The 27,739-nt window shown below is 52.7% G+C and overlaps 1 protein-coding gene across 5 annotated transcripts; it reads right to left on the bottom strand.

Annotated features, from left to right (window-relative positions):
• Positions 1-530: 530 nt before the first annotated feature.
• LOC143836566 (sodium-dependent lysophosphatidylcholine symporter 1-like) lies at positions 531-26,724 on the bottom strand. Of its 5 annotated transcripts, none has more exons than XM_077336002.1 (14): positions 26,395-26,724; positions 23,218-23,337; positions 22,951-23,075; positions 21,485-21,617; positions 20,011-20,089; positions 18,660-18,814; positions 16,418-16,508; positions 15,803-15,924; positions 14,745-14,828; positions 13,685-13,768; positions 9,965-10,077; positions 8,293-8,436; positions 7,817-7,993; positions 531-653 (listed from the first exon to the last, which is right to left on the bottom strand). In XM_077336002.1, exons 1-14 carry the CDS (start codon positions 26,473-26,475, stop codon positions 638-640), a joined length of 1,524 nt encoding a protein of 507 aa, XP_077192117.1. In that variant the 5' UTR covers positions 26,476-26,724; the 3' UTR covers positions 531-637. The 5 variants fall into 5 exon arrangements, with proteins under 5 accessions (XP_077192117.1, XP_077192119.1, XP_077192118.1 ...); XM_077336004.1 differs by lacking the exon at positions 531-653 and adding an exon at positions 5,432-6,727 and having other exon boundaries at positions 7,775-7,993; positions 26,395-26,723; XM_077336003.1 differs by lacking the exon at positions 531-653 and adding an exon at positions 5,433-6,724 and having other exon boundaries at positions 7,775-7,993; positions 26,395-26,723.
• Positions 26,725-27,739: the final 1,015 nt, after the last annotated feature.

The raw sequence follows: 27,739 nt of genomic DNA on the forward strand, positions 1-27,739 counted from the left end.
GAACCTGTTTCTGTTTGTCGTGGTTTCTAGTTTATTAAAAAAAGAATGAATGAGTTGAATAATTAATATTCAGTCGGGGTTATCTTCATATCTGTAATATGCAAAACATAAACCAAAACGGGTTCTGGAGAAACAAAACTGTTTTTCAATAGCTCAATTTCTTCCTCAGTGGTTTCATCGGATAAAACGTCCCTGAGGCTCAGCGTTTCATGGAGGGTTTCTTAACTGCTCTCTGGCTATGAAAACCGAATGACAGCTATGTGTTGTGGCAGGGCTTCATGGTCATTGTAGTCAATGGACATTTGGGGAGCCACTATTTGGCCTCTCCTGCATATGGGATCCTTTCATTTCCTCTTCTTTCTTTTTGTCAAAACAACTTCCATTCACCTTCCTTTCCTCTCCCAACAGTCACCCTGCGAGGTAGATGGGGCTGAGATAGCCCTGAAAGAAACCCTCTGTGAGAACAGCTCTAGCAGGACTGTGACTGGCCCAAGGTCACCCCACTGGCTGCAAGTGCCAGAGGAGCAGGGAATGAAACACGACTCACCAGATTAGAAGCCGCCGTTCTTCACCACTAGCTACACCACGCTGGCTGAAGAACAAGTTTGTCGGCCGATATCTTCAGCAGCAACGTACCTCAGCCCCTGCTGAACCTTGAGTGATGCAGAATCAAAAACAGGATGGTCTTAACAACAAAGGAGAAAGAAGAGAGACCTATCATGGAGGGATAGGTCTCTCATCTTTCTCCCCAGTTGAACCCTGATGCAACCCAAGAGCCAGAGGCAAGGCAGATCTTAAAAGGGGAGACTTGTCCACTCACGGTACATGCTGTTTCTGGCCGGGCATTCCTTCAGCATAAAGAGACCTATTTCAGAAAGTAATTATGGTACAGCAGGCAGCTGTCGAAGTGGAAGTCGTTCCAGAATCTGACTGTTCCTCATGGATCTATCTGTGACGGGTGGCTCACAACACATAGCTGTCATTTGGATACGGACTGCATTCATGCAAAGGAGGTCATCCCTCATGGGTGCTTGGCAGAGGCCTTGCCCAGTGATGTTAAAGAGGTAGAAATGCGATGCGGGGCCTTTTCTGCGGCCGCTCCCTGGTCACGGAACTCCCACTGAGTGACTGAATACCGTATTTTGGCACAATGAACCGTTCAGTTCCAGAACTCACTTCCTCAAGATGTGGTGAGGGCCGCTTGGTTAAATGGCCTTAAAAAGGAATTAGACAAACTCATTTTCTAAATTCCATTTATACCCTACTTTTCTCCCCAATGGGGACCAAAAGTGGCTCACATCTTTTCTCTCCCATTCCAGCCTCACAATAACCCTGCGAGGTAATCTAGGCTGACTGTGTGACTGGCTCAAGGTCACCTAGAGATCTTCAATGGTGTTTTAGGGATTTCAACCTGGGTTTCTCAGAGACTAATCTAACCCCTGCCCCATTCTGGCTCTCACATGGTAGAGGGGAGGTCCATCAAGGGCTGCTAGATGTATTGGTCAAGCAGAGCTTCCATTTTCTGCTGCAATACTTCTGGTGCTTTGACTCTGTAATTTGAAAGTCGCCTGAGTGAATGAATGAAGTCCGTTTGACATTTTTTGCGATCAAAGACCGACAGAACCTTGAGGTCTCCTTTGGTGTCTAAAGGTGTAGCAGAGGACTCATAATATATGGTGAAGAGCCAGGTTCGAGTCCTGTAGCACTTCAGCAACCAAGAAGATTTCGGGGGGTGGAAGCTTGTGACAGTCAAAGCTTACTTCATCAGAACTAAATGCGTATACCCCTAAAGCTCCATTGGTCTCTAAAATCTAGTTCTGCACACCAGTGCGGCTGCCCTAAACAGTGTATGTATGTAGGGTTTTTTTGGCTGGTCTGTTTAGCTCCCCACCTTGTTTTGCCCTCCCGGGTGCATCCAGGGGCCAACCGAAATGTGAAAATGATCAGAAAGCGAGCCAAATAGCCTCTCTGATGCCGCCGGGCCTCAACTTGGCTTCCTCTGCTTACCACGGGTCCTTGAGGACAGCAGTATACCAAGGAAACTAAAGGCCGAATCCACCCCTGCAGACAAGCCAGTCACCCTAACAGGTAGTCAAGTTGTGGCTCCCCAGATGTCCATGGACTACAATTCCCATGAGCCCCTGCCAGCATGCGCTGGCAGGGGCTCATGGGGATTGTACTCCATGGACATCTGGAGAGCCACAGGTTGGCCACCTCTGGTCTATAAGCTTTTAGGGGCTGCAGGCACCTTAGGAATTCCAACACCGGACAGTGGGGACAATCTCAAAACGGCTGCTGCTGGGACAGAGCCAACAACAAAATGTCACATGGCAAGGTTGCGCTTCTTCCTCCGTCTACGTGGAAAGCTCTGCTCAAACAGGATGCCTTTTAATCTGCACGGCCGATCCGAAGCCCTGCCGGGCAAAAGGCCCCATGTAGCCTCAGCTGCTTTATGAAAGCCCTTGGGTAGGTGCTGGGGGGAGGGGAGGGTGCTGTGGTGCCCACTGGCCTCGTGTTGGGGACCCTTGCTGGATAATCACCATCGCCCCTGTGCATGCAGTCTCCTCCATGCAGCTGAGAAAGCCAGCTGTGGAGTCTCCAGCCGACGCAGCCTTTAAGAGGTCCAAACGAGACCTAGAGCATGTTCATCTAGCAAGGAGCTTTCAGGAGCCACCTCCTACCTCCCTCCCTTCTACAGAGGCAGAATTAGGGAACGGCGACAGATGCTTCCCTCTGTAGTGCGAGAAACCACACTGAGAAGGGGGGGGGGAGAGCAAAGGGGTTTATACCATTTTCCAAGGCGTGCAGAATAGAGAGGCGCTTGCCATCAGCAGAAATAAAGCCACCCCGGGGCTGCCCTCATCGGAAAAGCGCCCCTCTATTCTCAAGCTGCAAAGTACAAAGCGCTGCGTGAGACAGGGTGGAAGAACAGCTTTCGGTTTCCTGGCACCAGAAGGCTGCTGTCGTTCAAGGCAGGGGCGGGGGGAGAATGAGAAAAGAACCCAGAATGTAACGGGAATAAATCAGCGGGGTGGCATACAAGCTGTACCCAGCCCACTCCTAAGGTACGTCTCCGCGCTAGTGGGAGAACGCAGGCTTCAGAAGCTGCAGAAGGCAACACGGCCTGTCAAAGCAAATCTTGGTGGGCTGAATTCAACCCCACGATGCCAGGTTTTTGGAGGTCCTGGTCCGGCAGTCCCTGGGGCTGCTGCTTCTGCCCCCCCCCCCCCACCAGACCAACACTCCCCTCCCCATGCCTCCTTTTCTACCCACCCATCTATGTTCCTCACGGGTTACGAAACGTTCCCCATCTCACAAGACACCAGGCCACCTGTGTCACACCCATGCTCTTTCCGCGACAGGACAAGCAACACCACTGGGCTGTCAAGGAGAACAGTTGCTGGGCCACACCTGTATGCGAGCCCATGGGTAGGGAAGGGCGCACAGTCGGTGCGCAGGAAGGCAGAACAAGTGAGGGAGGCTATAAAACAGGCCTGGGGAAGAGGCCCGAAGGACACCTCCTGTGACTCCCTGCTGAAAAGCCACCCCCAGATCGAAAACCTCTCCAAGCTCTGTCCTACCCTCCCTGGGATTCATTTTTAAAGGGGGCGGTTTTCATTCATACCATTGAGGCTAAAATGTTTTAGTCTCCAATTGTTTTCAAGTTGGTTCTGAACAGCCCTGTGCCTGCTAGGAAAGGACGCCATAGAAATAAAATATTTATTTATTTAACAACGGGCCCTGCCAGAAGCTTCCCTGCAGCTCGTTGCCCCAGAAGGTTGAAATAAGATTGAAATAAAATCCAGAAAGAATCAGTCCCACCTCCTGCTCAATTCAGGATCAGCCTCAAGCATCCAGGAGAAGGATCTGTCCAGCCGCTGCTTGAAGACGGCCAGTGAGGGGGAGCTCCCCACCTCCTCAGGCAGCCCCTTCCCCTGCTGAACTAGACTTCTAGAATCCTAGAGTGGGAAGGGGCCATGCAGGCCATCTAGTCCCACCCCCTGCTCAATTCAGGATCAGCCTCAAGCATCCAGGAGAAGGATCTGTCCAGCCGCTGCTTGAAGACGGCCAGTGAGGGGGAGCTCCCCACCTCCTCAGGCAGCCCCTTCCCCTGCTGAACTAGACTTCTAGAATCCTAGAGTGGGAAGGGGCCATGCAGGCCATCTAGTCCCACCCCCTGCTCAATTCAGGATCAGCCTCAAGCATCCAGGAGAAGGATCTGTCCAGCCGCTGCTTGAAGATGGCCAGTGAGGGGGAGCTCCCCACCTCCTTAGGCAGCCCCTTCCACTGCTGAACTAGACTCCTAGAATCCTAGAGTGGGAAGGGGCCATGCAGGCCATCTAGTCCCACTCCCTGCTCAGTGCAGGATCAGCCTCAAGCATCCAGGAGAAGGATCTGTCCAGCCGCTGCTTGAAGGCGGCCAGTGAGGGGGAGCTCCCCACCTCCTTAGGCAGCCCCTTCCACTGCTGAACTAGACTCCTGGAATCCTAGAGTGGGAAGGGGCCCTGCAGGCCATCTAGTCCCACCCCTGCTCAGTGCAGGATCAGCCTCCAGCATTCAGGAGAAGGATCTGTCCAGCCGCTGCTTGAAGATGGCCAGTGAGGGGGAGCTCCCCACCTCCTCAGGCAGCCCATTCCACTGCTGAACTAGACTCCTAGAATCCTAGAGTAGGAAGGGGCCCTGCAGGCCATCCAGTCCCACCCCCTCCTCAATGCAGGGTCAGCATCAAGCATCCAAGTTGAATATGGTGCAATTTAAGCATTAGGAGATGGAGTGCATTTAATACTTAATTGACTCATTGGACTCGGTGGAACAGAGGCTGGAGAGCCATCTGACGGAGAGGCTGATTCTGTGGAGGCTCAAGGGGGTAGCAGGTGACAGTGGATGAGCGAGAGGGTTGTGAGTGTCCTGCATCGTGCAGGGGGTTGGACTAGATGACCCAGGAGATCCCTTCCAAATCTAGGATTCTATGACTGCCATTGTCAAAAAATTCAATTTTTTGCCTGCAAACTCCAGGTGGTGGCTGGCTACCTCCTAGAATTATCACAGATGTCCAGACTCTTCAGCTCCCTTGAGGGGAAAATCGGTTGCTTTGGAAGGTGAGGTTAATAGCATTATCCCCTACTGAGGTTCTGTCCCTCCCCAAACCCCACCCTCCTGTGGCTTACCCCCCAAAAAAAATGTTCAGGAAGATTCCACCCTAAACCTGGCAACCTAACCAGGATGCTGTTTCCGTTGGCTGCAGAGGAGAGGACACGCAGTAATGGGTTTAAACTTCAAGTACAACGATATAGGCTAGATATCAGGGAAAGGTTTTTCACAGTCAGAGTAGTTCAGCAGTGGAATAGGCTGCCTAAGGAGGTGGTGAGCTCCCCCTCACTGGCAGTCTTCAAGCAAAGGTTGGATGCACACTTTTCTTGGATGCTTTAGGATGCTTAGGGCTGATCCTGCGTTGAGCAGGTGGTTGGACTAGATGGCCTGTATGGCCCCTTCCAACTCTATGATTCTATGGCCTGTATGGCCCCTTCCAACTCTAGGATTCTATGATTCTAAGATCCAAATAATATCAATCTTCGTGGCCACGAAGACGCAGAGGGTGTGATGCTATCAAAGGGACCTCACACAAACCCCCGTTTAACGTTCGAAGGAAGCACCCAGTTCTTGAAACCCAAAGTGACAAGTTGATTTTTTAAACGTTTTTAATGACGCCCTCTGCACAACAACCCTGTGAGGTAGATTAGGTCCAGAGGGAAGGATTGGCCTAAGGTTGTCCGGTGAGCGGCATGGGGACCCATTTCGAACGAGTGCCGCTCAGTATCTTTTCCGGTGTCACCCGGATCCCAAGCATTTGGGACATGCTAAAATTGCAGGCCTCCACGGCCTCGGCAAATGTCCCTTTTCTTTCACCGTACAAGTGAGGGCCCACCATGGATCATAAAGACCAGAGAGGATGATAGACAGGGGGCCAGTTTGGTGTAGTGGTTAGGAGTGTGGACTTCTAATCTGGCATGCCGGGTTCGATTCCCCGCTCCCCCACATGCAGCCAGATGGGTGACCTTGGGCTAGTCACAGCACTGATAAAACTGTTCTGACCGAGCAGTGATATCAGCGTTCTCTCAGCCTCACCCACCCCACAGGGTGTCTGTTGTGGGGAGAGGAAAGGGAAGGCGACTGTAAGCTGCTTTGAGACTCCTTCAGGTAGAGAAAAGCAGCATATAAGAACCAACTCCTCTTCTTCTTCAGTCATCTCAGGGCTCTCTCAGCCTCCCCTCCCTCACAGGGTGTCTGTTGTGGGGAGAGGAAAGGGAAGGCAAATGGAAGCCGCTTTGAGCCTCCTTCGGGTAGGGAAAAGCGGCATATAAGAACCAACTCTTCTTCTTCTTCTTCTTCTTCTGACAGCTCTTCAACGTCCTCCTCCAGGAAGGAGAACTCACAGTCACCTTCAGCTGTCAGTTCCCACTTGCCTGATGCGTCATCCACTGCACAGTGAGGAAATACTGTCCGTATTGGGGAGGGGGGGGGATCCCTTTTGCTGGTGTCTCAACGCAAGCCGATGAGCTCTCTTGAACGTTCTTTGCACGGACCGGGAGACGTAGCACAGATCCGTTCTTCGCAGTCCAGAAATCAGGCCCAAGAGGTCTGTCTTGCAACAGCGCTGGTCTCTCTCGTTCACAGGAGGGCTTAAGTGGCGCCTGACTCCGGTATGTCAGGCTGGACTCGACGTCTGCTTAAAAGAGGAACACGAAAAAAAAAACCTCAACCTGCATCCAACAGATTGGGAAGCGCAGGGAGGGTTGGGCTGTTAAAACGCTACATGAACCAGTCAAGGTTCGCACTCCCAGGACTGTTTTTACCCCCCAAGGGGTCAAACTGGCCTTGACCTGGCCCCAGGTGTGAGTTCAGGGCCCTCCAGGGCCTCTAAAATGGGGTTGTTCTCCCAGGCCTACAGTTGAGGCCAGGAATAGCACAGCGGAAATGCTGGTCTCCCTGCTTCAGAAATCACCTAACCGCCTACAAATTATAGACATCCCCCAAGATTTGAAACTGTAAAATGGGCAGTTCTAATAGAATACAGTTCTAAAACCTAATTAATTAAAATGTTAATTTCACGATACCTGTTTCATTGCACTGTTTTTATCTGACCCGCCCTGAGTCGACCAAGAAGGGAGTGATATAAAAATAAATTTATGATAAAACTTCATTGCACTGCTGGTGGGTCAAAATATCTGTCACCGGAGTCTTTTAGATGAGATGCGGGACCTTTTCAATACCTGGCAGGTGCTTCGCCTGAGCCACAGCACGGCCCCCCAGGAGCCCTTCCCCAAGACTCATCGTAATCTGTGCTTCTCCTCTTTCTTCCTTGACCTCCCACCCTCTTTCCATGCTGAGCTCCATTCTCACCCAGAAGAAGAGGAGAGCTGTTTATTTGTACCCCACTTTTTATGACCCAAAGGAGTCTGACAATCACCTTCCCGTCCCTCTCCCCACAACAGACACCCTGCGAGGTAGATGGGGCTTAGAGAGCTCTGAGAGAACTGGGACTGGCCCAAGCTCACCCAGCTAGCTGCATGGGGAGGAGGCATGAAGAATCAAACCCGGTTCTCTAGACCAGGGATGGCCAAAACCATGGCCCTCCAGATGCCCATGGGCTACAATTCCCATGAGCCCCTGCAGGCAGGGGCTCATGGGAATTGTAGTCCATGGACACCTGGAGGGCCACCGTTTGGCCACACCTGCTCCACACCAAGCGAGCCCTGGAAGCCCCCATTCTCACCTGGATCTCCGTCCCTCTTTCCTCAGCGGAATCCAGTCTTACCCAGAAGCTTCCATCTCCACTCGGATCTCTTTCCGTCGCTCTTCGTTGATGGGGTAGGAGCAGAACACAGCCATGGACGTCAGCAGCAGGATGATGGGGACCGGCGCCATCAGAATGCGCAGGGTGAGGATCACCGGGCGGTTGTGGGTGCAGTCTTTGGCGCTGTAGCCTGCAAAACTGTCAGAGAGCCACAGTCAAAACACGCCACGCTGGGAGGAAGAGACAGATTCCATAACACTCTTTGGGGGGAGACGGCAGTGCTCCTCCTGGGGGTGCGGGTCACACGTGAGGATGCACCCTCAGGACTGACCCCTGACCCTGAGCAGAATGCTGGCTATTTGACTCCTTTGGTTTTTGATCGTGAAGGCCAGTGACGGTTGCTCCAGGGTCTGCTCCCTTTCCCGTGGAGCCTATTTCTCAACATCGTTTTCACAACTATCACAAGGAGCAAAGAGAGCCTGAAGCAGTTGGCTTACTGCAAGCTCATGGTCGAGACGCCGAGAGAAAGCCCTCCCGCGAACTTGTTGAAGAACACGTAGAAGGAGTAGAAGAAGGGTTCCAGGTTCAGGTAGGTGGGGTGGCGGAGCTTGAAGTCATCCACGGCGTCTGGAAGCATCGACCTGCGGGCAAGGAAAAGCTCGAGTTGACCACGTGCTCCCAAAGGAGCCTGCCCCAGAGGCCGCATGGTGTGGCCCCAGCTGGCCCAGTCCTATCTGATCTCAGAAGCTAAGCGGGGTCCGCCCTGGTTGGAACTTGGATGGGAGACCATCAAGGAATGCCAGAAGCAGGTAATGGCGAACTGCTTCCATCTGCCTTGGGTGGTCAGGCTAGCCTGATCTTTCAGGTCTCAGAACCCAAGCAGGGCCAGGCCTGGTCAGTGCTTGGATGGGAGACCACTAAGCAAGTCAAAAGATGGATAGGCAGAGGAAATCTCCTCCATCAGGGCCAAGTGGCTCCCGCTTGGCAGAATGAGTTGCTGATTCTGTGAAGGCTCAAGGGGGTGGCAGGTGACAGTGGATGAGCGAGAGGGTTGGGAGTGTCCTGCATAGTGCAGGGGGTTGCACTAGATGACCCAGGAGGTCCCTTCCAACTCTATGACTCTATGATTCAGCCATAATTAGAGCTCTGACAACCCTATTGCAGTTCTGCAGGGCCTGCAATATGGCATTCTTCTGTCAAGATTATGGCTGAGGCCAGGGCGGTTTAACATCCTGGGGGTCTCCTGCCCCTCCTCTTCAGGTTTCCCAGCCCCTTCTTTTGGGCCGGACATATGTTCCCAGCCAATAGCCAGACGGTAGGCCCGATGTAAGTGGGGTGGGTGGGTGGGTGGGATGGAAGGGGCCTAGGTTGGGAGTTTTAATGGTAGGATGTTTTAGATTTTCCTTCTGTTTTAACTATTTTGCGATCTGCTCCAAGCCTGCTGGCAAAGAGAGGTCGATGTATGAATATAATAATACTGAGCAGTTTGCTTGCCTCGTGCCTTGAAACCCGCTTGAGGAGTCCACCCTGACATCACAGGACTTTCCTCCAGCACCAGAAGCTGGATCATGGGAGTGATCTTGCTGGATCAGACCGGTGGTCCACCTAGGTCAGGGGTGGTCAGACTGTGGTTCTCCAGATGACCATGGACTACAATTTTCCCCAGCACTGGCAGGGGCTCATCGGAATTGTAGTCCTTGGACACATGGAGAACTGCAGTTGGGCCACCTCTGACCTAGGTCCTAGGCCATTCCGCCACAGAATCCACTCCTGGCTAAAAACCTACCCTCCAGAAACATGTCCAACCCCCTTGAAATCCCCCTAAGCCAGAGACACTCGTAGGATCTTGTTGCAGTGAGTTCCACAGGTCAAAAGCCCTCTGTTTTCCCTCTGGAGCTCCCATTGTCTCCAGCAGAACTGGTGCTCAGTCGTAATTCCTGGAGAAATCCCAAGCTGTAGCTAGTGTGTGGTGGAATCTCAGAGTCTCTCGTCTTCCAAAAAGCTGGTTCTTTTCCTCTCTCGCATCCTGACGTACCCGCTGCTTTTCCAGCTGCCCGGACCAATTCCCTCCTCCTAGCTTGGAAAGTACGGGGCAGGATCGCAGGAAGCCGCGGGCCCACGCCCGGCACACACCGCCTCGCTATTGTTCAGCACTTCCCCTCCACTCACCATGGCAACAGGTAGAGAACCGAGAGGCTGCACCCGGCGAGAGCCACCATGAAAGCAAAGACCAGGAAATTGTGGGTCACCAGCGTGATCACGACAAGAGCCGGGGTGATGAGCTGCAGGAGAGAGGGAGGAGAGGGGGTCTCCGTCAGGGCCACACAAGGGCCCGGAAGCACCCACATTTCTACATGAGTCATTTTGGTCCGCTGCAGAAGACACCTTGTGGAACGGGGTGCTACTAACTGTTGTACTAGACCTGTTGGACTTCTGCTTGGGTTGCTTCTCTGTACTGCACCTGTTCAACTTTTGCAAACAAATTTGTGACTGATACGGGTATGGCTTATGCTTGCTTAATTATACTTCATAATAAGGTTGTTTGCGCTTAGAGAGCCAGCTTGGCATAGGGGGTAGGAGTGCGGACTTCTAATCTGGCGAGCCAGGTGTGATTCCCTGCTCCCCCACTTGCAGCCAGCTGGGTGACTTTGGGCTAGTCACAGTCCTGTTAGAGCTGTTCTCACAGAGCATTCCCACCAGGACTGTCTCAGCCTCACCTCCCTCACAGGGTGTCTGTTGTGGGGAGAGGAAAGGGAAGGCGAATGGAAGCCCTTTTGAAACTCCTTCGGGTAGGGAAAAGCGGCATATAAGAACCAACTCTTCTTCTTCTTCTGGAAGCATTGTTATTTAACCTCCAGGCAGGACCTGGAGATCTCCTGGAATAGCGACCACTCTCCAGATCAGTGATCAGATCCCTTGGAGAATATGGCTGCTTTGGAGGGGGGACTCTGCAGCATTATACTCCACTGAGGCCCAGCCCCACCCCATATTTATTGGGATCACCAATAAATACGTGTTCACAGATCGTAATACTCTCTGGGGGCATGTAGATATATGTTTGTCCCCAGTTTGCCCGGGTTTTCCTGGGGCTGCCAGAAAGACTCCTGGCTTGGCCAATGACCCAAAGGAAAAAGGAGAGAAAATACTTAACCCCCCCCAAAATAGAATCAAGACCCCCCCCCCTCAAAAAAAAGTTAAAGACAGCTCTGGAAGAGTTTCCCGAATGAATGAGAGTTAATTAATTTTTATATATTTTTAAAATGTGTGAAACATTTATTGTGTTATCACCACATGTCAGCCCCCCTCCCAAGATGACCAATGATGGGCCTGGAGGGGGTGGGGAGGGGAGGGGCCCCGGGTGGGTGAGTCCCCAGCTATGTGATCCAACATGGAGAAGACCTGTTTGGCCAAGAGATCGCCCGGTCCCACCTGGACGTTTAGCAACGAGAGGTCGGACTGATTCTCACTCCCTCCTCCATGGCTTGTCCAGGGAGCTTTCTGCACTGTGCCGGCTTCCCACCTGCCTCCGAACTGCCGCAGCAAGAGCTCAGTGCAAACCCTCCCACCCGCCTCTCCTGTTCCAGCTCCTACCTGCCAATTTGTCTGCACAAAAGATCTGAAATTAGCAGTTGCAATTGCCTGTCAGCTGCCAGCTCAGCCCCAAACCCTGCATGGGGAATTGGCTAGGTCACGTGTCGCCCCAGTTTTTCAACTTGTCCCCCACCCCCACCCCTGTCGTGGTCCTTGCAGCTTTCTAAAGCAACATCGTGACGGTCCTCCTCAAACTTTGGGTTGTGACTTGAGAAGAAGAAGAAGAAGAAGGAGAAGGAGAAGGAGAAGGAGAAGGAGAAGGAGAAGGAGAAGGAGAAGGAGAAGGAGGAGAAGGAGGAGAAGGAGAAGGAGAAGGAGAAGGAGAAGGAGAAGGAGAAGGAGAAGGAGAAGGAGGAGAAGGAGGAGAAGGAGAAGGAGAAGGAGAAGGAGAAGGAGAAGGAGAAGGAGAAGGAGAAGGAGGAGAAGGAGGAGAAGGAGAAGGAGAAGGAGAAGGAGAAGGAGAAGGAGAAGGAGAAGGAGGAGAAGGAGGAGAAGGAGGAGAAGGAGAAGGAGAAGGAGAAGGAGAAGGAGAAGAAGGAGAAGGAGAAGGAGAAGAAGAAGAATTGGTTTTTATACCTTGCTTTTCCCTTCCCGAGGGCATCTCAAAGTGGCTTCCAAATCACCTTCCCTTCCTCTCCCCACAACAGATACCCTGTGAGGTAGAGGCTGAGAGAGCTCTAACAGAACTGCTCTGGGAGAACAGCTCTAGAATCATAGAGTAGGAAGCGACCTCCAGGGTCATCTAGTCCAACCCCCTGCACAATGCTCTAACAGGACTGGGACTAGCCCAAGGTCAACCAGCCGTCTGCATGTGGAGGAGCGGGGAATCAAACTTGCCTCTCCAGATTACAGGCTGCTGCTTTTAACCATGACACCAAGCTGGTGAACGAAGGAACTGCGTTGGTGCTTGGTTCTTGTGGCCCGTTCTTGCGTGCCCAGGAAAATGCTGATCACCATTATGGGGTCAGGAGTGCAATTTCTTCCAGGCTAGACATTTTTTGGGAGGTCATCTTGGCATGAAATTGGGGTCACCGTGGGTGAGCAGTTAGTTGTGAGTTTCCTGCATTCTGCAGAGGCTTGGACTAGATGACCCTGGAGGACCCTTCCAGCTCTATGATTCTACAACAAGTTCCCAGGTTCGGTCCCCAGCGTCTCCAGTTAAAAGGGCCAGGTTGTAGGTGATTTGAGCAACCTCAGCCTGAGACCCTGGAGAGCAGCTGCCTGTCAGAGCGGGCAAATGCTGAATCTGATGGACTTTGATAAACGAGCTTCATTTAGGGAAGGGGATGTGACTCAGTGGAAGAGCCTCTGCTTGGCATGCACAAGGTCCCAGGTTCAATCCCCAGCATCTCCTGGTAAAAGGACCAGGAAATAAGTGAGGTGAAGGAGTTCCATCTGAGACCATGGAAAGCAGCTGCCAGCCTGATTAGACAATAGTGACCTTGATGGACCAGTATAAGGCACCTTCATGTGTTCATGTGTCCCAGGTTCAATCCTCAGCAACTTCAGTTAAGAAGACTAGGCAGGAGGTGATGGGAAAGACCTCTGCCTGAAACCCTGGAGAGCTGCGTAGAGGGGCCATGGCTTGGTGGTAGAACCTCTGTTTGGCATGCGGAAGGCCCCAGGTTCAATCCCCGGCATCACCAGTTAAAAGCAACCAGGCAGGAGGTGATGGGAAAGACCTTCCTGAGACCCCGGAGAGTGGCTACCAGTCAGAATAGATAATATGGACTTTGCTAGACACAGGGTCTGATTCAATAGAAGGCAGCTTCATGGACGCTCAATATCTGAAGGTGCCTGGAGGTCCAACCACAGGACTGAATGGGGAGGTTCCCCTCAGTCCCTGTGGGCAGTAGCCATAGACAGACCGTTCCCCCATGAAGCTATCTGATCCGTTTAAAGCAGTGGCCATCACCACATCCTCTGGCAGCAAATTCCACACTTTAATCGCCATCCCCACACTAGGTACATGGCCTCTGGCTTACCTGCCCAGGTATCCTCCACTCTTGGCAGGGAAAAAGAAGGCCACTGCTTAGAATACTTTATACCCAAAAGGAGAGGACCTCATACTCTGCCTTCCTCCATTTTATCCCCACAACAATCCTATGAGGTAGGTCAGGGAGAGGGCATGAGATGGGCCCACAGCCACCCAGCGCCCTGCCACAGCCAAGTGAGAATTCGAACCTGGGCCTCCCAGATCGCAGCAGAAGACGAAGAGGACTGACGGGTCCTTCGTTTTCCTGTTCTCCCAGATCGTAGCTAAACCCCACAGTGGGTCACTCTGAAAGGGCCACTCACCGAAAGACCCACGAAAACAGCCGTTTTCTTCCCAAACCGGACCAGGAACCACTGCCAGACGGGGATGGACAGGCAGGCCACCACCTGGAGGGAGACGAAAGAGAGAAATGAGATCCTCCCCAGCCAGATTTGTAATCCGTTTCCAAAGTTCCGGAGCCTTCCCACTCTGCCGACATTTTGGGTAGCTTCCCCAAATGGAAAAGCGAGATATAAACGCAATAAAATACCGCATCGCATTAAAAAGCACTTGGCTGAACGAACCAGGTTCCTCGTATTTTGCAGGTAATGAGTTAGGCTTGCCTTTGAGAAATGGGGAAATTCCTGTAATTTTAGGGGAGAAGCCTGCAGTGGGCACAGTTTGCGGAGAGGGTGGGAGTGGCCAAAATGTAGCCCTCCAGATGTCCGTGGACTACAATTCCCATGATACACGGGGAAAGGAAATTTGTGGGGAGAACAAACTGACAAATCTCCGGAAGCATTCTACGATCCCTGGAATTGTTTTTTAGAATTTCAAAATAAGTAGTATGTATTTTGCATCTGTAGTATTAGACAGATGTTTTTTTCTTTCAATGGTAGAAGTGAGCAATTGTAAGAAAACTTAAGGGGAAAACCTGTCGGAGTGAGAGAGATTCTGGATGTGTTTAAGAAACGTAACTTTCAATACTTCCATACTACCATACAAATCAGATCAGGTGCCATCCCAAGGAATCTCCAGGTCCCACCAGGAGGCTGGCATCCTTAACAAGACACGGGAACTTCGCCAAGGTCTTCAGCAGGGGTAGTCAAACTGCAGCCCTCCAGATGTCCATGGACTACAATTCCCATGAGCCCCTGCCAGCGAACGCTGGCAGGGGCTCATGGGAATTGTAGTCCATGGACATCTGGAGGGCCACAGTTTGACTACCCCTGGTCTACAGAGTGTAGAGACTGCACAGCTGGAAAAGACAAGCATTCCCTGTGTCTGCCCACCTAGGCTGGGTCGGCCACTGGCCATCCCCCAAATTCCCTCCCCGAAGATTCGGACACCCCCCCCCCCGAAAACAAACACAGAGCTTCTTACCAACATGATGAGCACCAGGTGTTGGAAGCTCCCTGGGAGCCCGGCTGCGTGTGTACAGAAGAAGGCGAAGATCCCTTGGGCCAGCTGCGGGAGAGCAGAAAGAGGGTGAGCGTGCCAGAGAAGGAGGGCAGGTGGTTAGAGCAGAGGTGCCCAGCTGATGGGCACCTCTGGAATTTGGGTCCAGGGGGGACAATGCGTGGGTTTGCCAGCTACGGGTTGGGAACAGCCGGGTGACTTTGGGGGTGCCGCCGGCAGAGAGCGGGGTTTAGGAAGAGGAGGGACTTCAAGGGGGCATCTGTTCCACTATATATTCCACTATATATTTCTGGTAAGGTCTTGGAGGAGGAGCTGGCCTCATGGTTTAAGTGCCACTCAGCGCTTAACACCCACTCAGGGCGGCTGTCCCACCCCTGAGTGCCTCCTCCTCCTCCTCCAACCGGCTTGCCTGTCTGTCCAGAGGCCAGCCAATCACCTTCCGTCCCCCACCCCTGACCACCCCCTCCTCCTTCCACTTCCTTCCGAGGCTCGGAGGCTGCAGATCCCTGCTGCGAGAGAGCTGCCCCTGCCAGTGAGTTCACTAACAGCTGACTGCAGCTTTTCCCCGTCCTGGGGGGAGGCCATCCACAGAATTCTTCCACTCCACTCCCCCAATCTAGCACCCCTTGTATTCCTGAATGCAACAGGCTTGGCCCCTAGTAATAAAAATGATCTCATGCTGTCTGCCTTCTAAGCAGGCATTTTCTCCAGGGGGACTGATAACTTTGCCGGGAAGTGATCTGTCATTCCAGGGGATCCCCAGGCCCCACCTGCAGGCTGGCATCCCTACCGCCACACACAGAGGAAGAAGCCCAAGGGCAGAGGAGTGTAGGGACAGGCTGAGGCTCAGCGGGAGAGCATCTGCTTGGCATGCAGAAGGTCCCGGGTTCAAGCCCCACCTGTCTCCAGCCCCGAAAGGACCTGCTGGAAGGTGATGACAAAGACCCCCACTTGAGTCAGTGGAGAGCCGCTCCCGTTCTAAGTGGGCGGAGGGTCTGACGCAGCAGAAGGCAGCTCCATACCTGGAAGGCCAGAGAGGCACACAGGAAGCCGCAAAGAAGCCGGGCGTAAGAGCGGTGACCCAGGATGATCCGCAGGCTCCGGAAGAAGGGCAGCCTGGCCTTCCCCAAAGGGCTGAGGGGACCTGCAAGACAGATGATCCAGAGGAGTGAAAGGGATTCAAAGAGACTCGTGGACGGGAAGTCTATCATTGGCTACTCGCCCTGGTGACGAATCTCCAGAGGCAGTCAACCTCTGAATCCCAGAGCCAGAAGGCAACCTCAGGGGAAGGCCTCGGCCTTTCTGCCCTGTTATTGGTCCTCCAGAGGAACTGGTTGGCCCCTGTGTGAGACAGGAGGCTGGACAAGGTGGACCCTCACGGGTCTGATGCAGCAGGGCTTCCCTGATGTCCTTAGGAAGGCCTCGGCCTCCCTGCCCTGTTGCTGGCCCTCCAGAGGAATTAGCTGGCCCCTGTGTGAGTCAGGAGGCTGGACTGGATGGACCCCTGGTCTGATCCAGCAGGGCTCTTCTGTTGTTTTAATTTAGAACCTTTCTCAGAATGTGCTGGTGCAGCTCTTGGTTGCCTCTTCCCAATCGGTCCCCAGGTGGTGAGAAAAGGCAGGAGTGTGTGGGGGTACCTGGCTGCTCCTTCACTCCGAAAAAGAGGACCAGGCAGGACAGGCAGTAGAGGGACCCAAGCACTGCCGCGGCCACCATGTAGGACTTGCGCTGGAAATCAGAGAGAAGCCCCCACCTTTAGTATCCAGACAGGACTGCTGCCCCTTCCCTCCCTAGACCAACGGCACAAAAGTACAGGAGGGATCGGGCTGGGCTCTACTAGGATTCGAACCCAGAGCTGAGGACTCCTGCCTATGTTCATTTCCTATATGATTCAAAATGGAATTCTGCAGGCATGCAAAGTCAAACCAAACGTTCATTTATTCGTCTAGTAGTCAATTCTCACTTGAACACAACCAGAACAGGTTCTCGGGTTAGTTCCCCATTTTCCCTGTCTTCTTCAGGGATTGTGAGATATTTTCGAGTTACGGCATTTCCCAAATTTGATGAGCTGAGAGCCAAGGTGATAACTGATACGCTGTAACTTGAAAATACTGGAAGGTACATTGAGATGGTAAATGCTGGTTTGTATACTTGATTACATATAGGTTAAGGACCTTAGAAATGAAATTTACTTATGTACTTGAGCGTTTGTTTTGTCATCTTAAAAAAAGAAATTCTAAAAGTTTTTTAAAAAAATCATATTCGCTATCTTATGAACCTTTTACTTTATTATTATTGTGTGTCCATAATTCAACTTCTGAATAAGATCCATTTTGGAACGAAATGCGTTAGATCTGAGGTTCAAAATCGTATGGTGCATAATATGTTTTTTAATGAAGCATGTTTTTAATGCCTTAATTTCAGAAGTTACGCACCATAAATTATATAGTTTTATCTTTTACATTGTACAGGCACCCAGCCTTTCAGGCCCTAACAGTTTTTAAGTTAGGTTGTTGGTTTTTTTGTCTTTTGACACTCCCCCCCCCTCAGGTTTTCGTACTTTCGTACAGTTTATGCCCCTGAATCTCCCAGATCCAAGATTGGCACTTTAACCAGGATACTACAGTGTCAAAACCTGGTACACAACTTTTGCCATTGGTCATTTTCTCTGCCTCTCATTCTGTATAACTGATCTTTATCTTCATCATCTTGGATGCTTTAGGATGCTTAGGGCTGATCCTGCGTAGAGCAGGGGGTTGGACTAGATGGCCTTTGTGGCCCCTTCCAACTCTATGATTCTGTGATTCAATGATTCTATGACCGTCTTAGGGGTGAAATGGAGCTAGTTTAGGGTTGTGTAGTTTACACCAGGACTTCTGGCTGCAGAGCTGTCGATGTTGGGAGCTGTGTTCTCTCTCTTTTTGACCTTGGAGCAAGCGGTGCCAGTTCTGTCTTTTCGTCTGGGCTCTGGGGGGCGGCATCTGGAGAGTTTTCCCCTCATAAGGGCAGGTGGGGGAAGCCAGGGGACTGGTGGTTAAGACAGAGCAGGCTTTCTCATCCAGGAATTTGGAAACCCTGGGGTTTCTTGATGGCCCCAGAAGGGTTTCCTGAATGGTGGGAGTTAATTTTAGGTGGGCATGTCTGCTTCCCAACTATATTCTTTGTGATTGCACCACTTCTGGGGTTTCTCGAAGCCTGAAAACGTCTCAGGGGTTCACAGCTGGAGAAAGGCTGAGATGGAGCAATGGCTCCTGGATGTTTAGTCTTAGCAAGGATGCAGAGATGTTAGCATCACAGTATCTTCAAGAGATCTTCTTCAGCCAAGTCTGCTTATTGGGAGCCATTGGGTAGGTCAGGCTTCCTCTTTTTTTAGAATCTGTTGAACATTTATTGTTTAATATTGGCCTATATGGTCAATGTTGACCCGCCCCCCTTCCCAAATGGCCAATGACATGCCTGGAGGGGTGGGGAGGGGAGGGGCCTTGGGTGGGCGTGTCCACAGCTCTGCTTCCCAACCATCTTCTGCATGATTGCAGCACTTCTGGGGTTTCTCGAAGCCTGAAGAATGTCTTAGGGGGTTCACAAGGGTAAAAAAGTTATAGAATCATAGAATCATAGAGTTGGAAGGGACCATAGAGGCCATCTAGTCCAACCCCCTGTGCAACGCAGGATCAGCCCTAAGCATCCTAAAGCATCCAAGAAAAGTGTGTATCCAACCTTTGCTTGAAGACTGCTAGTGAAGTTGAGAAAGGCTGGGCTAGATTCTTGCACGTGCTGCCCCTCCCTCACTGGGGTCTCCCCTCCATCCCCACCCAAGCCACCCTGACCGGGACTGCCTCGTCATCTCCTGCCTGCAGGGCTGCACCAGCGGGCTCTTACTGTGTTCTCCAGCGTGTCAGCGAGCAGGGCGGTGCCGTTCCCCAGGGTGCCATTCTCCCCCTCGCAACTCTTCCGCATGCTCGCATGGTGGCCGCCCACGATCTGGCCTTGGATGCCCGACCCCACCAGGGTGCTTAAGACCTCCACGCTCATCCCTGCCGAAAAACACGAAAGACCCAGAGAATGTTTCAGGGGTTTCTCGATGGTAAAAAAGTGGAGAAAGGTTGCCACCAAGACTAAAAAGGTTAGGGGTGAGGTGGGGGTCAGCTTTTGAGAGATTTCTGTGTCCCACAAGGGGAGCTTTAGCTCTCCAAAGCTCATCCCCCCCCCCCCCCAAATTCGGCCTCAAATCTAAGAGAAGCCCAGAATTTAAAAATAAGAAAATCACCCGTGTAAATATGCCTCAAGACAAACTATTAAAAGCATTGGAAGGTCCAGTCTGCAGCATCCAAATCAAAGCAGTAAAGCCAGAAGTTAGAAACAGGGTTGCCAACTCCAGCTTGGGAAAGTCCTGGAGATTTGGGGGCTGGGACTGGAGAGGGAGTTCAGCAAAGATGCGATGCCCCACAGTCCACCCTCTGGATCTTCGATTTCCCCCAAGGGAACTGAGTTTTGTCACTGGGGGATTCGTTGTAATCTCATGAGAACAAAAGTCTCCCACTGCACACCCCCATGTTATTAATTAGTTCTCATGGGATTAGACTAGGTAGAAGGACAGCCCGAAGCCAGGGTCTGTTCCACAATGCATAGATCAGGGGTAGTCAAACTGCGGCCCTCCAGATGTCCATGGGCTACAATTCCCATGAGCCCCTGCCAGCATTTGCTGGTAGGGGCTCATGGGAATTGTAGTCCATGGACATCTGGAGGGCCGCAGTTTGACTACCCCTGGCATAGATGGAGCACTCTGCCTAAGGGATGCTCGGCCTTCTTGGTACTTGGGGGGCCACAGTGGGAGGGTTTTTGGAGTCCTGGTCCAGATGGTAGATCTCTTGATGCCCCCTGGGTTTTGGCCCCTGTGTGGGCAGGGCATGGCTCAGTGGGTAGGCCGTGGGTGTAGAAATCAAGGGGGTGGGTCAGTTGTGGTGTGACCTGGGTGTCCAGGCTGTCTTCTCAGCTCCTGCCTTTCTTTCTAGGCTACAGGAGACAGAACTGCTGGGGTGGTAATAAATGCTGGGGGAGGGAGTGAAAGGAGAATCAAGGGGGTGATGCCATTTCTGGGGGGCTTGGCAGGGAGGCGTGCCAGATGACAGCACTTCTGGGAGTCCTCGAAGCCTGGAAATCTATTACAGGGGCTCCTCCACAGTCAAAAGGTTGGGAAAAAGCTACGGGACAAATAAACCGGCAGACTTACGGTAGGCAGTGGCAGAATCCCGTTCTCTCTGATTCCCTCCCAGGAACATAGTCAGCGAGGAATACGGCACATGGTAGCACTAGAAAAGGGGGCGAGGGAGAAAGACCCATCAGACTGGCACGGCCCGAATCCCACGTCTGCAGGAAGCCAGAGAGAGCTCTGCGAGAAAGCCCCACTTTGCAGACCTCCAACCAAGTGGGCTCCATATGTTAACATGTTAACTGCCCTTCCAAGAGTTCTTTTCACAGTAACCCTTCTGAGAAGCCGCCAGTGTCGGTCCTTAAATAAGGTTTGCCAACCCCCAGGTGGGGCCTGGAGATCTCCTGATGAGTTATCAGATTCTGTGAAGGCTCAAGGGGGTGGCAGGTGACAGGGGATGAGCGATTGGGATGTGAGTGTCCTGCACAGTGCAGGGGGTTGGACTAGATTAGGGGTAGTCACAACCTGTGATCCTCCAGATGTTCATGGACTGCAATTCCCATGAGCCCCTGCCAGCATTTGCTGGCAGGGGTTCATGCGAATTGTAGTCCATGAACATCTGGATGATCACAGGTTGACTAGCCCTGGACTAGATGACCCAGGAGGTCCCTTCCAACTCTAGGATTCTAGAATTCTATGAAGAAGTGAGCCGGGACTCACAAAAGCTCGTCCCACAGTCACCAATGTGGTTGGTCTTGAAGGCGCTCCTGGACTCTGGCTCTTTTCTCCTGCTACAGAGAGACTCACATGGCAACAACTTGGGGACTGTCCTCACGGGAGTGAGCCGGGACCCACGAAAGCTCCTGGCCTGCCCCAGATTTTTGTAGAAGAAAGTTGGAGTCGAGGGGCATCTTAAAGACCAATAAAGTTTTATTGCCACCCAAAGTATAAGCTTTTGTGTGCAAGCACACTTCTTTATAGGTCTTGAAGGGGCTCCTGGACTCTGGCTTGTTGGTATCTGAGGAAGTGAGCAGGGACTCACAGAAGCTCCTTTCTTGTCCCAAATTTTGTTAGTCTTGCAGGCGCTCCTGGACTCTTGCCCTTTTCATCTCCTGACAAACTTAGAATCATAGAATCAGTTGGAAGGGACCTCCTGAGCCATCTAGTCCAACCCCCTGCATTGTGCAGGACACTCACAACCCTCTCGCTCCTCCACTGTCACCTGCCACCCCCTTGAGCCTTCACAGAATCAGCCTCTCTGTCAGATGGCTCTCCAGCCTCTGCTTAAACATCTCCAAAGATGGAGAACCCACCACCTCCCGAGGAAGCCTGTTCTGCTGAGAAACCACTTCCCAGGATAAAATGGCTGCTTTAGTGGGTAGTGCCCATGGCATTATGCCCTCCCCTCCCCGGACCCCACCCCCCAAATCTCCCGACATTTCCCAACCCAGAGCTGGCAACTGTAATCCAGGAGACCACCACCAATGCAACCCCAAATGAAATGTGATGGATGAAATGCCCCTCTCCCCCCTCCCCTCCCGGCACAAGCCCTTACGCTCATGCAGGTCTGGAAGAAGCAGTACATGGCCAAGTACCATAGGAACTTCAGCGACACAGAGAGGGAATCAGAAGGAACGAACCAGAGCAAGAAGTAGAAGAAAACCCCCAAGGGCGTGGAAGCCACGATCCTGCAAGGAGAAAATCAAGACGTGAGAAGAACAGTGTTTTTATTACTATATTTTATTGCTGTGAACTGCCCTGAGTCCATTGCGGGAAGGGGTGGTATAAAGAGAGTTTAAAAGGGAGTAATCTTTACTGGAAAGATTATTTATAGAAATACATTATAATCTGCTTCAGTCTCCTTACTGAAGCAGAGTCCAAAAGCTAAAAAGAGGTTACAAAGGCAGCACATTTCTCAGATGGGGCAACCAGGGGGTCTGCTATTTTAGACTTGATTCTTATCAATAGAAAATAACCCGTTGTTGGTAGTAGTGACCAACTCCTGGTGGTAGTAGTGACCATGTGATTTTGGACTTTATGATCTTGGGGAAGAGAAAAGCTGTACATAGTTACAAATACAGGCTGGATTACAGGAGAGCAAATTTTAACAATGTTGGGTATAATCCCATGGTCAGAAAACCTTAAGGAGATGGACGTCTAAGAAGGTTGGGAGTTTTTCAAAAGTGAAATACTGAAGGCACAATCACAGGCAATTCCCTTGAGAAGGAAAACTGGGAGGAACCTAAAGAAATCAGGGTAGAATCTGCACTCACATTTTTTTCTACTGTAAATCTTGCCAAATTCTGGTCAATTTGAACCCGTATCCAAAACCTTCCTTATACCCAATTTTAAACACATCACCCTTCTGCATTTGCATTGCCCCAATTTTCGGTCTCCTTCCCACTGATTGGTCAGGTGAAGCTCCAGCCAGCATTGAAGGAGCACAAGGCTGGAGAGGGCTTTATTTTCTGCCTTTTGACTACTCCTAAGTCTACAGCCAGAGCAAGCCGGGGGAGGGACACGTGGAGTATGAGGCTGCTTGTTTTTCTTTCTTTTCCTGCAGGAGTGGGGTGGGAGGAAGCGGAAAGAAGCCAACAGCCTCACAAAGAATGAGGAGGGGAAAGTAAATCCAAGAGGCAAATCTCTGCTTATACAACTGATGCTCTGACCAATCAACAACAGGCTGCTTCGCTATCTCAGTGTTGGAGGCACCGGGGAGGAAGTTAATCCGGCAAAGCGCTGAGATCTACACTGAGATCTACTGGGGCTCTTGGAGCGGTTTCCTCAAATGTAAAGAGTTATATCTGCTCCTGGATATTACGGAGGAAAGGTAGTGTCACCGCGGATCAATCATAGACGTTGCAGAGGGAAAATTTAAAGCGCTAAATATCAAAAATGGAAATTGAATAACGTGTAGATGACTTTCTGTAATTCGGGGACACCAGTTACCTATGGACTGCCATCCCCACCCACCCTCAGGCCTCTGGATCCCCATCCAGAGCCTCTTCCTTCCCGACTCACCAGGGGATCAGTTTGCCATATCTCCTGTTGGGGCTTCTGCTAACCAAGAATCCTACAGCTGGGTCCGTCACCGCATCCCAGGCTCGCCCCAGGAAAAGGATCAGAGATGCGTGGAAGGGCTCCAGCTGCCGGGAAACAAACGTCCAGGTCAGAAGAGGGAAGGGGCATCCCCGAGCCGCTCCAGCAGCACCCCTCTCCTCCCCTCCCCTTTGGAGCGTGTACAAAGCGATCCTCTAGAAATCCGCCCCTCCCTCAACCTTGGCTCACCTGCACGACATCAAGCAGGAAGATCTGGAGGAAAAATCCGAGCGCGTTGCCCGTGAGCTGGTACGGAGCTCCCCCGATGGCGTAGCAGACCTTCCGGTGCAGGGGCAAAGGAGACCATCCCTGGAAAAGAGAGAGCGGGGAGGGCTGATTGAACACTCCCCAGCCCCGAGAACCACTGCCTATATAGGGGGGTCCCCAAGATGGTGCCCAAGATGGTGCCTACCATGCCCACAGACTCCGTCCGCAAAGTGCTTTGGGAACATGGGCAGGGCTAGGTCAACAGGCCACCGGATGGGCTGTGCAGATTAAAAGGCATCCTGTTTAAAAACGAATGTCTGCCTAACATTTTTGTGCATTCATTCAGAAGAGCCTACTATGGTCTGGAACGTTTTGAGAATTCCTCTAGAGCCGGGGTAGTCAACCTGTGGTCCTCCAGATGTCCATGGACTACAATTCCCATGAGACCCTGCCAGCTAACGCTGGCAGGGGCTCATGGGAATTGTAGTCCGTGGACATCTGGAGGACCACAGGTCGACTACACCTGCTCTAGACCACGGTTCCCCAATGTGATGCCCATGGGCACTATGCCATCTGCCAGTCTTCCTGCTGGTCCCCACCGAGGGGTTTAAAAGGTGAGCTGGGCTGCCCTCATTCCATAAAAAGGTTTCCTGTGGTTGTGGCAGCAGCTGCGGCAGCCGGGGGCATCAGGGAGGCTGGTAAACATCCAGAGTGAGGTTTGGTCCCCCGCCCACCTATTCTTCAGATCTTTTTATTCCCTTCTGTGATTCATTTACCAAGCATGCAGGTGTAGCCATTTTGGACCCTTCTCTGAACTCCTGTGGACGTCATTTTGAGAGGTGATCTGGGGAAGACCTTGGAGAGGGATTGGGAAGGGACTGACCTCAGCAGGGAGTGTAGTATTATACAGGCCCTTCTGGCTCTTTTTGGGACTGGTTTCCTCCCAGTTGCTCACAGGCCAGATAAGAGAACTGGATGGGCCAGTTCCAGCCCCCAGACTCAGTTCCAACCCCCAGACTCTATGTTTGACATTCAGATCTAGAATCTAGATGGCCAACAGCAGAGCACAGAGGCCAAGGCTTTCATAAGATAACAAAAGCGCTGCTAAATCAGACCAATGGTCCATCTCGTCCAGCATATTGCCTCATGCAACAGTCAACCAGTTCTTCTGCAGGGCCAACCACAGAGCAGAGAGGCCGCGGCCTTCTCCTGATAAGAACATAAGAAACCGACTGGATCAGACCAGCAGTCTATCTAGTCCAGCCTTCTTTCTCACATAGGGGCCAGCCAGTTCCTCTGCAGGGCTAACTACAGGGCAGAGAGGCCGAGGCCTTCATAAGGACATCAGAAGAGCCCTGCAGGATCAGACCAGTGGTCTATCCCAGGGGTAGTCAAACTCCGGCCCTCCAGATGCCCATGGACTACAGTTCCCATGAGCCCTTGCCAGTGTTTGCTGGCAGGAGCTCACGGGAATTGTAGTTCATGGACATCTGGAGGGCCACAGTTTGACTACCCCTGGTCTATCCAGTCCAGTCTCCTGTCTCACCCAGGGGCCACCAAGTTCCCCTTAAGGGTCAGCAACAGGGCAGAGAGGCCGAGGCCTTCCCAAGAACATCAGAAGAGCCCTGCTGGGTCAGACCAGGGGTCCATCCAGTCCAGCCTCCTCTCTCACACAGGGGCCAGCCAGTTCCTCTGGAGGGCCAGCCACAGGGCAGAGAGGCCGAGGCCTTCCTAAGGACATCAGGAGAGCCCTGCTGGGTCAGACCAGGGGTCCATCCAGTCCAGCCTCCTCTCTCACACAGGGGCCAGCCAGTTCCTCTGCAGGGCCAGCCACAGGGCAGAGAGGCCGAGGCCTTCCCAAGAACATCAGAAGAGCCCTGCTGGGTCAGACCAGGGGTCCATCCAGTCCAGCCTCCTCTCTCACACAGGGGCCAGCCAGTTCCTCTGGAGGGCCAGCCACAGGGCAGAGAGGCCGAGGCCTTCCTAAGGACATCAGGAGAGCCCTGCTGGGTCAGACCAGGGGTCCATCCAGTCCAGCCTCCTCTCTCACACATTGCCCAACCAGTTCTTCTGGATGACCAGCAAGAGGGCATAGAGGCCAAGGCCTTCCCCTGATGTTGCCTCCTAGCTCTGGAATTCAAAGGATTAGTGCCTCTGAACATGGAGGCTTGTGTTCTAATATTCCTTTTTTTACAGCAAGGTATTTCCAGCAGGACACAGAGAGTGACTAAAATGTGGGCTCTCTGTCCAGAGGACATAGTGACAGCCACAGACAGATAGCTTTAAAAGGGAATTAGATGGATTCATGAAGGATAAATTCATCAAAGCCTTGGTGACTCCCTAATTAGAAACAGGATGCTGGTCCAGGTGGACCACTGATCTGATCCAGCAGGGCTCTCCTGATGTCCTTATGAAGGCTTCGGTCTCTCTGCCCTGTTGCTGGCCCTCCAGAGGAACTGGCTGGCCCCTGGGTGAGACGGGAGGCTGGACTGGAGGGACCCCTGGTCTGATCCAGCAGGGCTCTCCTGATGTCCTTATGAAGGCCTCGGTCTCTCTGCCCTGTTGTTGGCCCTCCAGAGGAACTGGCTGGCCCCTGGGTGAGACAGGAGGCTGGACTGGATGGACCCCTGGTCTGACCCAGCAGGGCTCTCCTGATGTCCTTAGGAAGGCCTCGGCCTCTCTGCCCTGTTGTTGGCCCTCCAGAGGAACTGGCTGTCCCCTGGGTGAGACAGGATGCTGGAGGAGATGGACCCCTGGTCTGACCCAGCAGGGCTCTCCTGATGACTCTGAAGGTGCAGCTTCAAACGACCCCCAATTAATGTTTCCTGGATTGCATCAGAAGCAGCCAATGGAAATGCATGTCCCTTGGCGTTGAGGGCTACTGCAGCCCAAATAATGAGGCCTAGCAGCATTTGGAAGAGGCGATACCCCCTACCCATCACCCCCCACCCCCAGGTGCGCCCCGGACCCTTTGCTTTGCAACCCCAGCCACACATGGCAAGGCAGCAGAAGCGCCTGCCCAGGAGTACAACGTGGGCGCGCATGGCCCTCCCTCCCTTGCTTCCTGCCTGCCTGCCTGAGTCACGCCGTCTCCCCCGCCAGCTGCCAGCCCGCGCTGCGATGCCAAGCCCCGTCGCCCCCCCCCTTCCCCCGCCGTACCTCGACGGGCTGCGGCTCCTTCTCGGGGTCCGGGGTTAACCTCGCCAGCGCCGCATCGCCCTGGCCGCCTTCCGCGAGCATGGCGGGGGTGCTTCGTCTGCCGGACAGAGGAAGGAAGCGAGAGAGGGGGCCGGCTGGGCTCGCCTGCTAAATCTGCCTCTTCCTTCTGTGTCGCGGGACGGACAGCCCTGGAAAGTGACACCGCGGCCGGAGTCCTGCCTTCCCAGCAGGGGTGGGAGACCCCCGGGGCTGCCTCTCTCTGGGTCCCTCCCCCTGCTGCGAAGGAAGGCAGGAAGGCAGGCAGGACTCCGAGGGGGAGACTCGCCAAGAATCCCTCGCGGGCAGCTCCCAAAGTCAGCCCGGGACGCGCGGAAATTGACCAGCCCGAGCTGGGCGGGACCCGAAGGAAATTGACCAGCGGAACAACGCTTTGAAGAAGGACACCGGGGCGCGCGGAGGATTACTCTCAAGAAAAGTTGGGTTTTATACCCCGCTTTGCACTACCCGAAGGAGTCTCAAAGCGGCTTCCATTCCCCTTCCGTTTCTCTCCCCACAACAGACACCCTGTGAGGGAGGGGAGGCTGAGAGCTCTGACAGGGATGCTATGTGAGAACAGAGCTATCAGGGCTGTGAGGAGCCCAGGGTCACCCAGCTGGCTGCATGTGTAGAAGCAGGGAATCGAACCTGACTGACCGGATTAGAAGCCTCTTAACTGCCACAGAAAATCGGTCTTCAAGGTGCCCCTGACTTTGGTCTAGAGAAGAAACTATCGGAGAGCAAGAACTGGTTCAGGGTGTCAGATTTTGGGAATCAAAGTTTTCTTCTTCAGCCCCTTAACAGAGCCGGAAAAAGGGCAGAGGAAGGAAACCCAGACCTTGAGGGGGGGTTGGGGCCTCTTCTCTAGGAGGACTCTGGGTATTTCCCTTTGGAAAAGAGGAGACTAAGGGGAGGGGGGACTTGAGAGAGGATATGAAAAATGGGCACGGGGGTGGAGAGAGCGGACCTGGAGAATTTTTTCTCCTTCTCTCAAAACATTGGAGCTGATGGGCAGTAGCTCCAGGAGGGACAACAGGACATACGGCTTTGCACAAAGAAGGATTAAAGGGTGGGGTCCTTTTGCTGCCAGGGGAGGTAGTGATGGCCACAGAATTAGCTTTAAAGGGGGATTAGAGAGGGTCATGGAGGATAAATGTATCAATGGCTACAGAGAGGAATGGGTGCCGCATTCAGACGCACTAATCCTCTGGATCCCAGGGCCAGGAGGCAGCCTCAGGGGAAGGCCTCGGCCTCTGTGCTCTGTGGTTGGCCCTCAAAAAGAAATGGTGGGCTACTATGTGAGAAAAGA

The sequence above is a fragment of the Paroedura picta genome, chromosome 4, assembly GCF_049243985.1.
Source record: "Paroedura picta isolate Pp20150507F chromosome 4, Ppicta_v3.0, whole genome shotgun sequence".
Classification (NCBI taxonomy): domain Eukaryota; kingdom Metazoa; phylum Chordata; class Lepidosauria; order Squamata; family Gekkonidae; genus Paroedura; species Paroedura picta.

Coding starts and splice junctions, on each gene's coding strand:
- LOC143836566 (XM_077336000.1), bottom strand. CDS start 26,475: ATGCTCGCGGAAGGCGGCCAGGGCGATGCGGCGCTGGCGAGGTTAACC. Junction 23,076..23,217: donor TCCTGCTTGATGTCGTGCAG/GTGAGCCAAGGT, acceptor GTTTCCCGGCAG/CTGGAGCCCTTCCACGCATC. Junction 16,509..18,659: donor CTGACACGCTGGAGAACACA/GTAAGAGCCCGC, acceptor TCTGATTTCCAG/CGCAAGTCCTACATGGTGGC.